At 36.6% G+C, this 15518-nt stretch overlaps 1 protein-coding gene and 1 non-coding gene across 2 annotated transcripts in view; one reads left to right on the top strand and one right to left on the bottom strand.

Annotated features, from left to right (window-relative positions):
- Positions 1–15518, top strand: part of ABCD3 (ATP binding cassette subfamily D member 3) — a 75517-nt gene that overhangs the window by 15572 nt on the left and 44427 nt on the right. The window contains exon 2 of the mRNA XM_047084496.1: positions 9291–9327. Within this exon, the coding sequence (XP_046940452.1) occupies positions 9291–9327 (37 nt within the window). The remainder of the gene's footprint in view (positions 1–9290; positions 9328–15518) is intronic.
- LOC124516780 (U6 spliceosomal RNA) lies at positions 358–468 on the bottom strand. Its single transcript, XR_006963177.1, has one exon. It is a non-coding gene; the product is annotated as a U6 spliceosomal RNA (small nuclear RNA).

The following is a 15518-nucleotide window of genomic DNA, read 5'->3' as shown; positions in this document are numbered from 1 at the left end:
ATTGTCTTTCCACTGAAGATTTGATTCCACCATCTTCTGATTTCCATTATTAATATTGAGAAGTCAGCTATCAGTTTATAACTGTTGCCCCTTTGATGGTAATGGGTCTTTTTCTCCTCTAGCTCTAACTTTTAGGGTTTTATCTTTATCTTTGACTTTTCCGGAGCTCAATATGATTTGGTTAGGTGTGGATGTTTTTATCTACCCTGCTTAGGATTCCCAGGGCCTTTTTGACTTTGTGGATTGGTTCATCTTCCATTTTGGAATATTCTCAGCCATATACCTTGTTCTCTTTATTCTTCCCGGACACCAACTAAGATAGTCTTGTTATAACCACAGTCTCTTACTTTTTTTTTTTTTCTTTTAAAACACTTCATAAATTTGTGTTTCATCCTAGTGTGGGGACCATGCTGATCTTCCTTCTCAGTATTATTCCAATTTTAGTACATGTGCTGCTCACGTGAGCGCTCTCTTGTTTTCCATTTTTTTTTGTTTACTTTTTATTACACTCTGGATAGTAAATTCTGATTTAGCCTCGAGATTATTAACTAGTCTCTTCAGCTGTGTGAAATCTGCTAAAACTATTAAATATTTAATTTCATTTGTTTCTGTGTTATTTTTTTTAAATGTCATTTGGTTCTCTTAGGTTTGTGTTGCTTTTTATAATTTACTTGGTTTGGTAGATATCTTTGTTTTATTTTGTGTATTTCTTTTTTTTTTTTTTAATGTTTTTATTTATTTTTGAGACAGAGAGACAGAGCATGAGCAGGGGAGGGGCAGAGAGAGAGGGAGACACAGAACCTGAAGTAGGCTCCAGGCTCTGAGCTGTCAGCACAGAGCCCAACGCGGGGCTTGAACCACAAACTGTGAGATCATGACCTGAGCCGAAGTCGGACACTTAACCAACTGAGCCACCCAGGCGCCCCTTTGTGTATTTCTTTATATACAGTCTGGGGGAGGCTGGGTGGCTCAGTCGGTTAAGCAGCCAGCTTCAGCTCAGGTCATGATCTCACAGTTCGTGGATTTGAGCCCCATGTCAGGCTCTGTGCTGACAGCTCAGAGTCTGGAGCCTGTTTCAGATTCTCTGTCTCCCTCTCTCTTTGCCCCTCTCCAGCTCTCACTCTGTCTCTGTCTCTCTCAAAAATAAAATAAAAAACGTTAAAAAAAATTTTTTTTAAGACAGTCTGCATTGTCTTTTAGGATGTGTTTGGCAGTTCAACGTCGGAAATCTTTTTGGGTCTCCTGTTTTCTTTAATTTCTTCTGGCTCCTGTTTATGGAGTCCGTTTGCTGTGTTCTTGGTTACTTTGGTTATGGTCTGGACATTTTATTTCAAATTACTTACAGGGTTGTGCCTAGGTGGCTCAGTTGGTTAAACAGTCCAGCTCTTGACTTTGGCTTAGGTCATGATCTCACAGTTTGTGGGTTCAAGCCCTGTGTTGGGCTCTGTGCTGACAGTTTGGAACCTGCTTGGGATTCTCTCTCTCTGCCTCTCCCCCTACTCATGTGCTCTGTCTCTCTCACTCTCTCAAAATAAATAAATAAATAAACTTAAAAAAAACTAAAATTACTTGTAGGAATAGTTTTGAGGCTTATAGTAAACATACTTCTCTTTTAAGAGGAAAGTTTGCTTTTTACAGTACCTGGAGGCATTATCATTCAGGTATCGTTCAGGTTCAACTTAAACCAAATTCCTTAAGAGCACAGTCTAAAATTTTTTTTTTTTTTTAATGTTTATTTATTATTGAGACACAGGGAGAGACAGAGCATGAGCAGGGAGGGGCTGAGAGAGAGGGAGGCACAGAATCTGAAGCAGGTTCCAGGCTCTGAGCTGTCAGCACAAAGCCCCATGCGGGGCCTGAACTTAAACCGTGAGATCATGACCTGAGCCGAAGTCGGATGCTCAACCAACTGAGCCACCCAGGCACCCCAGTCTAAAATTTTTAGTACAGCATTTTAATAAACACAAAACTGGCATTTCAGAGTCCATATTTTTTGTTTCCCAGAGGAGTCATATCATTATGTGTCCACATTATTGTCATGTTAACAATGCCTTTCAAATCAATAACTCTACTCTTGAACTTCAAATGTAAAATTTTTAAAAATTGTCTTCTGGACAATTCCATATAGTTATCTTATGGGGACTTGAAATCGAACATGTTTACAGTGAGTCCACTTATTTCCCTAACTGCTTTTTCTTTTTTTTTTTTTTTTTTAATGTTTATTTATTTTTGACAGAGAGAGAAGGGGGGGTGGAGACAGACTCTGGGGCATGAGCGTAGGAGGAGCAGAGAGAGAGAGGGAGATACAGAATCCGAACCAGGTTCCAGGCTCTAAGCTGTCAACACACAGCCTGACGCATGGCATGAACTCAGGAACTGAGAGATCATGACCTCAGCTGAAGTTGGATGCTTGACCGACTGAGCCATCCAGGCGCCCCTCTGAATGCTTTTTCTACCGTTATTTTTTTTTTATGGCTAACAGAATCACTGTCCTCCAGTCACTCACGGTGTAGTTGTTTGTGAAACCTGAGGAAAATGATCTTTGCCTTTCATGGCATCAGTTTGGAACTGATGGTTTCTACTATTTCCTCTATCTTTACACAGTTTTTAAAGTCTATGTTCTTCTCCACTTTTTTCCATATTCATTCGAACCTTGAACAATGTAGGGATTAGGAGTACTGAACTCCCACGCATTTGACCATCTGTGTATAATTTTGGACTTCCCCCAAATTTAACTACTAATAGCCTATTATTAACTGACCAGAAGAAGCCTTACTGATAACATAAATATTGATGAACACATATTTAGTATATTATATGCATTATGTACTGTATTCTTATAGTGAAGTAAGCTAGAGAAAAGAAACTATTACTCAGAAAATCATAAGAGAAAAATGCATTTACAGTCTCATACTGTAAAAAATCTGTGTGTAAGTGGTCCCGCACAGTTCAAACCTGTATTGTTAAGGGTTGGCTGTAGTCCCAGCTCTGATCTATTCCCTCACTCTGTCATTTCTAGCAGTTTCCCTATCTTTCTTTCCATTCTGATAGCCACCGCCTATGTTCAGGTCTTCACCTTCGGGCCCTAATTAACCTCATTTGGGTGTATGGCATGTATGCGCACGCACACACACACACGCGCGCGCACACACACACACACAATTTGATGTGGCTATGGAAATTAATTGAAAGAGCTTAGAGATGATAAGGAAACATTTAGAAAGTAGGTAGGAAGAGTATAGTACTTCATGTGAGAAATTTTGATGGCCTGAATTGAAGTCCTGGAAGTACAGATGAAATGAAGAGCATAAGAGAGCGATTGGATATGAAGAGTATGAGAAAGGGAGAATACTTAAGAATAATTCCCAAGTTTGTGGTTTGGGTGGTAGCTTAGATGAAGGTACATTCACTGAGTTAGGGCCCGGGTTCAGTATGAGAAGATGAAAGACTAGATTTGGGGTAGAAAAGTAAGTTTAGAAGTATTCATTAAATATTATTTAATTTTTAGAATTTTATTTTGGAATATACTAATAAATTGATTATTCCATCAACACTAATGAAGCAGTGATTTAAAACCAATTCATTGTTTACAAAAGAAAAATAATATAAAATAATCTTGGACATTAACTGGAATAAATAATTCTTTATACTCTTTTACCCCCAGCACTGGTAATGAATTGTAGCAATATTATTTCACCTATCACTTTAAATGAATGTTGATTCCATTTTTATTGACCTTAAAATTTTTGCCTGTATTTAAATGGTAAATTTGTAGAAGAACTGTAAGAAAAAAAGTAGTATATGCTTAATTTCATGCTTATACATATTTAAGGAAGCACCAGTTTCATTTAAGGCCAATGGTGGGATCTGTAAGAATTTGTTTTTTTTCCTTCAAAAGAGGTTCATACATTATCCCAAGTCTGAGAAATACTGGCCTGGAAGAATGAACTAGGTGAGAAAAGCTTTAGGGACAAAATTACTGTTCTGGTTAAATAAATTCTGATTAAGGTTTTCAGAATTGTTTTCTTCCTTTTTTAGTTTGAAAGCTCTTATCTAAAAACTTCTTTGTTTTAATTCTTGACAGTTTCTTTTTCCTAGTCTTTAGTTGTCTCTTCCCATCTTTAGGGAACGTCCTGCCTGTTAATTTTATATGTTTTGCCAGCAGTATTAAGGAACAATTAACTCCATTTCCCCCTCCCTCACCTCTCCAAAAATAAAGAACAAACAAAATGCACTATTCTCTTATGTTCTTAGGAAAGAATCTTTCCTAGGTATCTGTTAGTATTTTTTTTTATGGCTTTATTGAAACATTATTGATAGACAGTAAACTGCTGATATTTAAAATATACAACTTGATGAGTTTTGGCATGTAACACCTCTGAAATAATTATTGTAATCAAGGTAACGAACATTTCCATCATCCCAAAGTTCCTTGTGACCCTTTGTAGTCAGTCTCCTCCTTGCTCTTAGCTTGAAGCAACCACTAATCTGCCTTCTGTAACTACAGATTGGTTTTAGTTGCTCTAGAATTTCCTAAGTGGAATCATACGTTACATACTTTTTTGTCTAACTACTTTCTGTCAGCATATTGCTGTTGAGATTCATCCATGTTGTGTGTATCAATAGTTTGTTTTTTAAATTGTTGAGTACCTTTTATGGATATACCACTTGCTTGTTGATGGACATTTGGATTGTTTCCAGTTTTTGACCATTAAAAATAAAGCTGCTGTGAACATTTATGTAGAGTATATGTATGGATGTATGCTTTCATTTCTCTTGAGCAAATAGGAATGGCTAGGTTGTATGGTATGTGTATGTTTAACATTTTTTTTTGAGACAGAGCATGAGCGGGGGGGGGGGGCAGAGAGAGAGGGAGACACAGAATCTGAAGCAGGCTCCAGGCTCTGAGCTGTCAGCACAGAGCCCAACGCGGGCCTTGAACTCACAGAACATGAGATCATGACCTGAGCCAAAGTCGGACCCTCAACCAGCTGAGCCACCCAGGCGCCCCTGTTTAACTTTTTAAGAAACTGTTTTCCAAAGTGATTGTATCATTTTATATTCCCATCAACAGTATATAGGAAGATTCCAGTTGTTCCACATCCTTGATAATTCTTGGTATGATCAGTCTTTTTAATCTGAGCCATTCTAGTGGATGAGTGTAGTGGTGTCTCACTGTGATTTAATTTGCATTTCTCTAAGAACTAAGGGAACGTTTGAGCATTATTCATGTGTTTATTTTCCATCCATACATTTTCCTTGGCACAGTGTCTGTTTAAATCTTAAAGGAATTGTCTTCTTATTTGACTTAAGATTATTATGTATTCTGAATATGCCTTTTTCTGGGATATATGTTTTGTTTTGTTTTTAAGTTTATTTATTCTGAGAGAGAGAGCACATGAGGTGGGGAGGAGCAGAGAGAGAATCCCAAGCAGGCTCTGCACTAGTAGCCTGAGATCACCACATGAGCCGAAATCAAGAGTTGCATGGTTAACTGAGCCATCCAGGTGCTTCTGGAAATATGCTTTATAAATATTTTCTTTATCTTTTGAAGAACAGACATTTAAAATTTTGATGAAATCCAAGTTATTGATTTTTTTTTTTTTTTTTTTCTGGTACAGCTTGTATTTTGTGTGTCCTATCTAAGAAGTCTTTGTTTTTTTTTTTGTTTTTTTTTTTTTTTAAATTTTTTTTTTTCCACGTTTATTTATTTTTGGGACAGAGAGAGACAGAGCATGAACGGGGGAGGGGCAGAGAGAGGGAGACACAGAATCGGAAACAGGCTCCAGGCTCCGAGCCATCAGCCCAGAGCCCGACGCGGGGCTCGAACTCACGGACCGCGAGATCGTGACCTGGCTGAAGTCGGACGCTTAACCGACTGCGCCACCCAGGCGCCCCTAAGAAGTCTTTGTTTTAACTCAGGGTTACTAAGGTTTTTTTCCTGTTTTCTTCTAGAAGTTTCATAGTTTTAGCTCTTACATTTAGGTCTGTGTTCCACTTCCAATTCTTTTTTGTATATGGTGTGCAATAAGTGGTAGGATTAATTTATTTTACATATGGCTGTCCAGTTGATCTGGTACATTTGTTAAAAAGATTGTTCTTGGGGCACCTGGGTGGCTCAGTTGGTTAAGCATCTGACTTTGGCTCAGGTCATGATCTGGTGGTTTGTGAGTTTGAGTCCTGCGTTGGGCTCTGTGCTGACAGTTCAGAACCTGGAGCCTTTGTCTCCCTCTTTGTCCCTCCCCTACTTGTGTTCTATCTCTCTTTCTTTTTCTCTCAAAAATAAATAAACATTAAAAAATTTACATAAAAAAAGATTATTCTTTCCCCATTCAATTATCTTAGCACCTTTGTCTTAAATCAATTGGCCATAGGTGGAGCTGGATGCTGCACTTGATCCCACAACCCTGGGATCATGACCTGAGCCAAAATGAAGAGTCAGATGCCAAGGGTGCCTGGGTGGCTCAGTCATTTGAGCATCTGACTCTTGATTTTGGCTTAGGTTATGATCCCAGGGTCAAGGGATTGAGCCCCTGTGTCTGGCTCCACGCTGAGCATGGAGCCTGGTTAAGATTCTCTCTCTCTCTCTCTCTCTCTCTCTCTCTCTGCCTCTGCCCCTCTGCCACTTGCACTTACCCTCTGTCTCTAAAATTTAAAAAAAAAAACTTTTCTGATGAGATTGGTGGCAGTATTAACAAATATAATTTTTAAAATATTGCATAATAAAATATATTACATTTGGAAGGTCTGCTACACAACTCAGTGAATCAGTATTTTCCAAAACTCAAATGCATATTACAAAATTTTGCATGGATAAAATATCCACTAAAAGTAATGTACTATAGACCAATGGATTTTATTGTATAGGGTACAAAGAGGTTCATTGATTTCATACTGCACTGTAACATTATAGTTATGAAAATTATGAAGTACTCCCATTTGACAACTATCTGTATCACAATAGAAAGAATGACTCTGATATGAGAACCCAGTTTTCTTCTATTAAGTCAGACATGAATAAGATTTTCCGAAATATAAGACAGTGCCACTTTCCTAACTAACTTTTTTGTTTGGGAAAATATAGCTATTTTTATAAAAAATTTATGTAACATTATCTTTAAATGAATTTGGTTGTACTCTGAAATGTAACAACTATTGACTAGTGACTGTTGTAGTTATTACAGATACCTTGCCATTAGTGTAAAAATCAGCAATATATTTTGAACACGTTGACCTTTATTTTAATGCATTTAGCTGGTTAGTTGATCTTTTTGGTAGCCAAAGAATACACAAGAGTAGAAGACATGACTGTCGTAGAGCCTTTTTTAGTTTCATAAGATAAAAATCAAGAAAAGGTAAATACTGAATATTTGTTAGAATTGAATCTGCCTACTGGTAAGTAGATCATGTTTTGGAAGTAAATTAACTTCTCTCCAGGCTGTAGCATGACATTTCAAGTGAAAATATGTAACTCAATAATTAGGATTCTGGCATACTAATTCTAATAAATTCTAATTTATCATAAAATTTATCATAAAATTCTAACTTATCCTAAATGATCTACATATATTTATGTAGCTAGTGTCTTCAATATTGAGAACTTTCATGGAAAACATTAAATAATTCTTTTTTTAAAAGTTTATTTATTTGGAGACAGAGAGTGTGAGTGGGGGAGGGGCAGAGAAAGGGGGAGAATCTCAAGCAGGCTCCATGCTGTCAGTGCCTGACGCCAGGCTAGAACTCACAAAACTGAGATCGTGACCTGAGTCAAAATCAAGAGTGGGATGCTCAACCGACTGAGCCACCCAGACACCCCTTAAAGAATTGTTTTAAAAAGTGGAATTTAGAAAGCCTGTAAAAGAGAGCTCATAATTAATTGCACCTGCCTGAACATACATATAAAGGCATTTTCTAAAACAGTTTTACAATCTCATAAAAAATTTAAAACAGAATAGCAATCCTGTAATACAATTGAAAATAGAGAAAATAATAAACCCAAGCACTCTTAGAATAAGAGCATTTACTAAACTGTAGTTAAGTTTGGCTTGCTAGCCTTGTTCAGTGATCTGGTATCTTATAACTGAAAGTGTTCATTTTAGATTGTTGGAGCCCCACTAAGTGTTGAACATAGAGGATTGAACAATATATGCCCCCTGTAGACACGGAGGTATGCTACCCACATTCCCCTCAAATAAGGGCTTACTGTCCAGCTATAAGGAGTTGGATAACCAAGTGACCCCTTCTACCTGCATCTTAGAGTCTGCCTTTGTTACAGAGTCACCTTCCCCAAGTGATTGACCTTTCTGGACCAGCATGCATTTGTAGACTGAACAAGGAAAAGGTAAAAAGACCTGGTCTTTTCAACCTTTCACAGAGCACTCTTATGGACAGTACTTGCTACAGGGTTTCCTGCCTGGTTGGTTGAAATTTTATTGGGCCTGCATCACAGTTTGAGTTTTGTCCAGACTTGCTTTCCTTGCTTTCCTTTCATAGGTATTGATCCCCAGTAAACATTTTGTACCCCAAACAGCACCTCATGTCTACTTTGGAGCGACCAACCTGCAGTAGCTCCTGATCTCATGGAACTGATTTATAGAGAGGAATTATCCATTAAATGAGATTTAAAATGTGATCAGTGTTGTACAGAATTATAGGGTTCTATGATAGTGTGTTACAAAAAGAACCTAAGCCTGATTATTATGTTGTTTAGGGAGGTAACCTAAATTAGTGGTCAGACCTAGATGTAATTACCAGATTAATTGCTTTTGAGTAGCATGAACCATGCCACTTATGTACCAAGTCAGTTTTCTATTTGTAATATGGAATGGCACATGGTCCTTCCTCCTTTAGGCCACTAACCTGGGATTGCTCACATGGCTGGGAGAAGATTCCTAGCAGCAAGAGAGCCCAGTGCACAAATAGTTTGCAAGCCCTCGCTTGTGTTAATTTGCTAATATCCCATTGGTGGAAGCAGTTTGCATGGCCAAACCTTGATTCAAAGATGGAGAAATAGACTCTGCCTCTCCATGGGAAAATGAGTGTGTGTGTATTAAAAATTAATAATCCAATGCTTGATATAGTAGTAGTTAACATATTGAGCATTTTCTCTAAATAATACTTAGTAAGGGGCAGCTGGAGTATTATATTTAATATGTTCTATCTTTGTGTGATATGAAAGAGAAGGAACTCACTTGGAGAATTTGGTATATTCTTCTGATGTCTTAAAATAATTTTTATGATGGCAACAGTTTGCAAATAAAGCTCTTTCTCTTTTCTTTTTTCCTCTGCAGTAAGAAAAATGGAAAACCACCATTACAGAACAATGAGGTAAAATTTTAAATAACCTACTCTTTGGGATTTCATGTATTTCATTTATTTTGTTACATAAATTTGAATTAGGATAAAATAATATGATATTAGAATTAGAAGGGAACTTATTATTCAATCCACTGTTTATTATAGGAATTCTTTTTGAAATAAGATTCCTTGATAGGTGACTTCCAGTATTTACTTGAATCTGTTCATATGATGAGGAGTAGTAACACCTAGGAGGCAGCCATTACTGTATTAGTTCCAGCCCATAATGAGATTAATTTTCCCCTCTACCCTGTTAGTGATTGATTCTATTTTGTCTTCTGTAGCCATACAGGACAAGCCTGCTCTGTTTTCTCTAATAGACTTTCATATTGTTTGAAGATAGTTTATCTATCTTCTATCTATCTGTCATGGTTTCCAATCTTTTTCAATTCCATATACATTCTTCTGGACCTACACTGATTAGTTTCTCTAGACATTATTCTTAGTCTAGAACACTTGACTAGCATGGAATATATCAGCACTATTACCTCTCTTAATATGAAAGCCATATTGCTGAAATTCAGCCTAGAATTACATTTATGTCTTTGCTCCTAACTGCTGTTTACATTGAATTGAGTTTTTGGTAGATTGTAACCTTCATTTATCCTTTAAAAAAATTATTTTAATGTTTGTTTATTTTTGAGAGAGAGACAGAGTGCGAGCGGGGGAGCAGCAGAGAGAGAGAAGGGAACACAGTCTGAAACAGGTTTCAGGCTTTGAGCTGTCAGCACAGAGCCCAATGCAGGGCTCAAACTCATGAACTGCAAGATCATGACCTGAGCCCAAGTTGGACACTTAACTGATTGAGCCACCCAGGCGTCCTTCCTTCAGTTACTTTCTGTTGAACAACTCTGTTGGCAGATTCCCTACATCTGTATTCATCAGTTGAATTTCTTCTTTAATAACAGCTTTATTGAGATGTAATTTATAGACTACAAGATTTATCCATTCAAGGATACAGTTCAGTATATTCGCAGAGTTGTGTGGACTAATTTTAGGAAATTGTCATCTCCCCAAAAAGAAATTCCATACCCATTAACAATCACTCCTCATTAACCTCTTCTTTTAGACCCCAGTAATCACTAATCTATTTTCTATTTCTGTGATTTGCCTATTTCAGAAATTTTATGTAAAAAGAATCATATAATATGTGGTATGTTATGACTGCTTCTTTTATTTAGCATGACATTTTCAAGGTTCATTTGTGTTGTTGCATGTATCAGTATTTCATTCCTTTTTATTGCCAAATAATATTCTGTTGCATAGATTTACCACATTTTATTTATCCATTTATCAGTTGAGGGAAATTTAGGTTGTTTTCATTTTTAGGTTATAAGGAATAATGCTGCTATGAACATTCATGTGCAAATTTTTGTGTGAACCTGTGTTTTCATTTCTTTTGAGTAAATACCTAGGAGTGGAATTGCTGGATCATACGGTAACTTAGTTGATTTATTTTAAATAAATATTTATTTCTATACATGGCAGCTTATTGGATATGTGCTATTAGTCTATACTATAGTATGTCTGTACTGTTAGTGTAATTTTGAATGTAATTCTTACGTCCGATAAGTCCGGTAGAAGGCATTCTCCATAATTAAAATTTTATTTATTTATTTATTTTAATATTTATTTATTTTTGAGAGAGAGAGAGAGAGAGAGAGAGAGAGACAGAGCATGAGCGGGGGAGGGGCAGAAAGAGAGGGAGACACAGAATCTGAAGCAGGCTCTAGGCGCTGAGCTGTCAGCAAAGAGCCTGACGTGGGACTCAAACTCACAAACTGTGAGATCATGACCTGAGCCGAAGTCAGATACTTCACTGACTGAGCCACCCAGGCGCCCTAAAATTTTTTTTTCATACTTGTTTATTTTTGAGAGAGATACAGAGAGCTCAAGTGGGGGAGGGGCAGAGAGACAGGGAGACACAGAATCCAAAGCAGGCCCCAGGCTCTGAGCTGTCAGCACAGAGCCTGATGTGGGGCTCAAACCCATGACCCATGAGATCATGACCTGGACCACCCAGGTGCCCCATTTTCAGTAATTTAAATTGGCCTTCTCATTGTTCTTCAGAATTGCTGATATTATTGACTATGTAATTAGGACCAAGGAGGTTACTCCAGCATCTCTTAATCTTTATTTGTTTGCTTGTTTTTGGTTATGGTTTATTTGGCTATGACCATATCCAACTATAGCAAAATCAGGTTCATATTTCTTTATTAAGGGCCACAGTAATTTTCTAAGAACATCAATTCTTGATAAGTTTATTGATTCATTTATAAAGTCGATCTCTCAACAAATATTGATTGATCCCTTCATATATGCCTAGTTATTGGTCTTGTCTCTGGGTGTACAGCAGATATGAATATAAGTCCTGACCCTTGTGGAGCTTACATTATACATGTCAGTTAATATACTAGTAAAATGTTCTTAACAAAGAAGAAAATGGGAAGAGTTAGACATGACTTATTCCTAGTAAACTCATGCTGGCTTCTAGTAATTAGTGTCTCTTAATGTACCCAGATCTTCCATATAATGTCTATTCTCTGAATATTCCAGAGATTGATGTCAAAATTGCTGTTCTTTGGTTTCTGTGATCTTTTTCTCTGGCTGTGAAGAATGGGACAAGGTTTGTGTATCTCAATGTCTGGCATATTTCTATCTTCATAATCTCATATCTAAATTATATCTGAGTAATCAAACCTTAATTGTCTTAGTTATATCTACCATCTGCATCGTATCATATCAAGTTCTAGGACATCATTAAAACTTGTCAGTACAGCTAAATTCATTCACTGATTCTTTAATTTCTATTTTTGTATAACTTTTTTTTAGCATATACTTATTTGCTCATTGTATAGTGTGAGCAAGATAACTTTATGTTAGATTAAATAGTTGACAAAGGGATATAATACAGTATGCACACTTATACCACATTTGTAAAATTTATAGGAAGTGAGCACATATACACATACATACATATATGCTGAAATGAAATCTGGTGGGATATTTGCCTGGTAGTTGATGTCTCTAAATGATAGGTATAGGCTCCTTATTTTTGCTCTTCAGACTTTTTAATTTTTCTGTAGTTAATGTGTTACTTAGGAGGGAAAGCAGTTAAAAAGGGAATGTTTTTTTCATTGAAATTTTTTTATAATGTTTGGTGGGATGGTACAATTTTCACAAGACATGAGATTTAAGAAGAAGATTTAATAGAGTTACACAGTAGTATAAAGACATAGTTGAGTTGATTTAAAAATACTTCTTTAATTTTGATGGCAGTATACGTGACATAAAACTCAAAATATATAAAGGTAAACACAGTACTGTGTTTATGGGGAACCATAAATTCAAATGGGGAATTTAGCATTCCCATGCATGTTTTATACTGATGGGGTGTTTGTATGTATGTGTATCTTCATAAATGTTAGTGTAAGTAGAACTATTTTGCATATTAAAAATTCTATAAATTGAATCATGGATGTATCATTCTACTTTTTTTCAGCTTAATGTTTTTTAGTTTCAATGTTAATGTCTGTGTTGATAGCTGAAGATCTAGTTAATGTAACTGCTCTGTAGTATTTTGTTGTATAAATAGGAGCTGCTTCCTTTTTTACAGGTGTGTAGAATTTTCATTGCATAAATTTTCTATAATTTAAATACTATATCATTATTGATGCATATTTAGGTTTTGATTTTATGATAATATACGGTGTGCAGATGTTTTTCATTTATGTGTTTAAGCATATGTGCAGGAACACCAATAGGATAAGTTCCTAAAAGTAAATATGCTGAGTTATTTTACATTTTACAGCCCGTGTACATTTTACATTTTGTTAGTTGCTATTATAGGTATTACATGATAGTCGTATCAATTTGCACTTTCCCAACAATATACCGGAATGCTTACACTCTTGTCAGCGCCATATGACCTTTATTTTATTTGCTGTTTCAAACATCTATTTTAGTTCATTCTAGTTCATCTCACCTTTCTAAGTTGATTGGCACATCAGTTGGAACTTCTTTTTGCCCTTTGACCTAGTTGCCTCCTGAGTGTTAGGTACATTATTTTCTGGTTGCATTTTTCTTTCATTATTTAAATGGTCTTTATCTAATGGTTTGCTTTTTCTATAATTTTAAGTTTTAAATTTGTAACATCAAAGTGTTTTTTTGTATTTTTAAAGAAATAGTGGGAAGTTCCAGGTGGGGAAAGTCAATTGTGAAATTGAAGTGAATTCATAGGATGGGCTAGTAGTGTTTATGAAATGTACTGTCTCTGTAGATGCTCTCCTTTAGATTGGTTTCAGGTATGAGTTTTATTACGTGTCAAGACTGGTAGAGCATTTTGGTACGTCTTCAGCCTTTCTGAGCCAGCCTTCTAGTCCAGGGGTTTCTTTGCAAAACATGCAGTGATGACTTTAGGAAGTATATATGCAGTTCCTTCATGGCTTGAAATGAAATGCAAATCAAGTCAGGCTTTCAGAAAGCTTATGGGTTAGGAGTGGTGACAATAGGAGCAGTAATAAAAGAGGAGGAAGAATTATATACCAAGTAGCTGTTAAGATTTTAAAGTGCTTCAATGTGACTTTCTTATAACTTTTCTATAACTGTCCTCATTGTTTTCCCTAGATCGTTTTTTGAAAGCAACTAGAAATAGGTAATCCTCTGTTTAAGTCAGAAGATGGCCATTTAATTTATTACTACTCTATTTATTCAAGGTATTGACTACATGTGCAGTGAGGTGTGGTAGGGAGGCAGTGACAGTATAAGTTTTAACTTTTTTTTTAAAAGGCAGTTGATATCTATTGCCTTGTCTTTATTTTTTTCTTCCTATATTTTGTCAGTTGGGGGAAGTAAAAGGGGAGATTTCAGTTGAAGTTGTAGGGTTTAGCTTGAGAAGAGTAAGCTAGCTAAAGTAAATAGACTGGGGGCGTCTGAGTGGCTCAGTTGGTTAAGCATCCCACTTTGGCTCAGGTCATGATCTCACGGTTCATGAATTTGAGTCCCACGTTGGGCTTGCTGCTGTCCGTGCAGAGCCTGCTTCAGATTCTTTCTCAGTCTCCCGCCCCTAACCCATTCCCGCTCGCTCTCTCTCAAAAATAAATAAAAACATTAAAAAATATATTAAAAAAAACAAATAGACTGTAAGTAGCACGTTTGGTCTATTTTACTTACTGATGTATCCACATCATTCAGAACAGTGCCTGGGACTGAGTATTTATTGAATGAATGCATGTATGTGTGAATGAAGTAGACTGGGCCTCTAATTCAGTAGAATGAGTTTTGCAACCTTCATAAGGTTTGAAAGACCTAAGCTCTGTTCTAGCAGTAACATGGTAGGCTGATTGTTACCCATCTTAGTCTTCCTGATGTAACTGTACAAATACAGTGCCTTCAGACTTCCTTTCTTGGTTTACAGTTCTGTAATGCAGTCAGTGCCTGTTAAGATTATATAAATATAAGGCACTTAGCACAGTGTCTGACATACAGATGGAAGATTATTATTATTCTAATTCAGTATACAAACTATTCATTTCAGGTTCATCAGCTTAGATGAAACATATTTACACTAAAGTTTAACTATAGAATTTACTATACCATGGGTATTGTTTATCAAGAGTCTAGTAGTTAACAAATAAGTAACTTTGATTATGGGAAGTGGGGAAGGGTCTAGGGAGGGGATGGGATCCTTCTGGTGTGTGTTGCCTACTGCAGGAAGTTTCTCCTGTATATTCTTCCAGACAGTCCAGGGGTAATAAAGTAAATAGCCTCTACCATACCCAGTTCATCTTACATTTTCTTTATCCTTGCGAACACTTAAAAGAAGAAATGTCTGAGGATGGTAAGATTAATCACTGCTCTTAAGTTTCTTCAGTGGTTTCCCACTACACTGGCAATAAACTCTAAGTCCTTACTGTGGCCTCAGGGGTCTGTCTTTTGCAGGCCATGTCAACCTCTTCAGCTTTTCTCATTTTTATTCTCTTTGCTTTAGCATTTCTACACTCTTGCTCTTTGGTGTACGCACTAATTTTAATTCTCAGTGTTGGGTTTTTGTGTTTGGTGTTCCCTGTGCTTGACTACCCTCCTGTCCCAAAGTTATCACATGGCTTCACTTTATGTCGCAGCTTAAATGTCACCTCCCCAAAGAGCTCTTGCTTTCATCC

The sequence above is a fragment of the Lynx rufus genome, unplaced genomic scaffold, assembly GCF_022079265.1.
Source record: "Lynx rufus isolate CCGP_SWC_20201006 ecotype Redwood Valley unplaced genomic scaffold, mLynRuf1.p SCAF_2, whole genome shotgun sequence".
NCBI lineage: Eukaryota > Metazoa > Chordata > Mammalia > Carnivora > Felidae > Lynx > Lynx rufus.
Note: the sequence above shows the minus strand (reverse complement) of the source record. Positions and strands in the feature narration are given on the sequence as shown.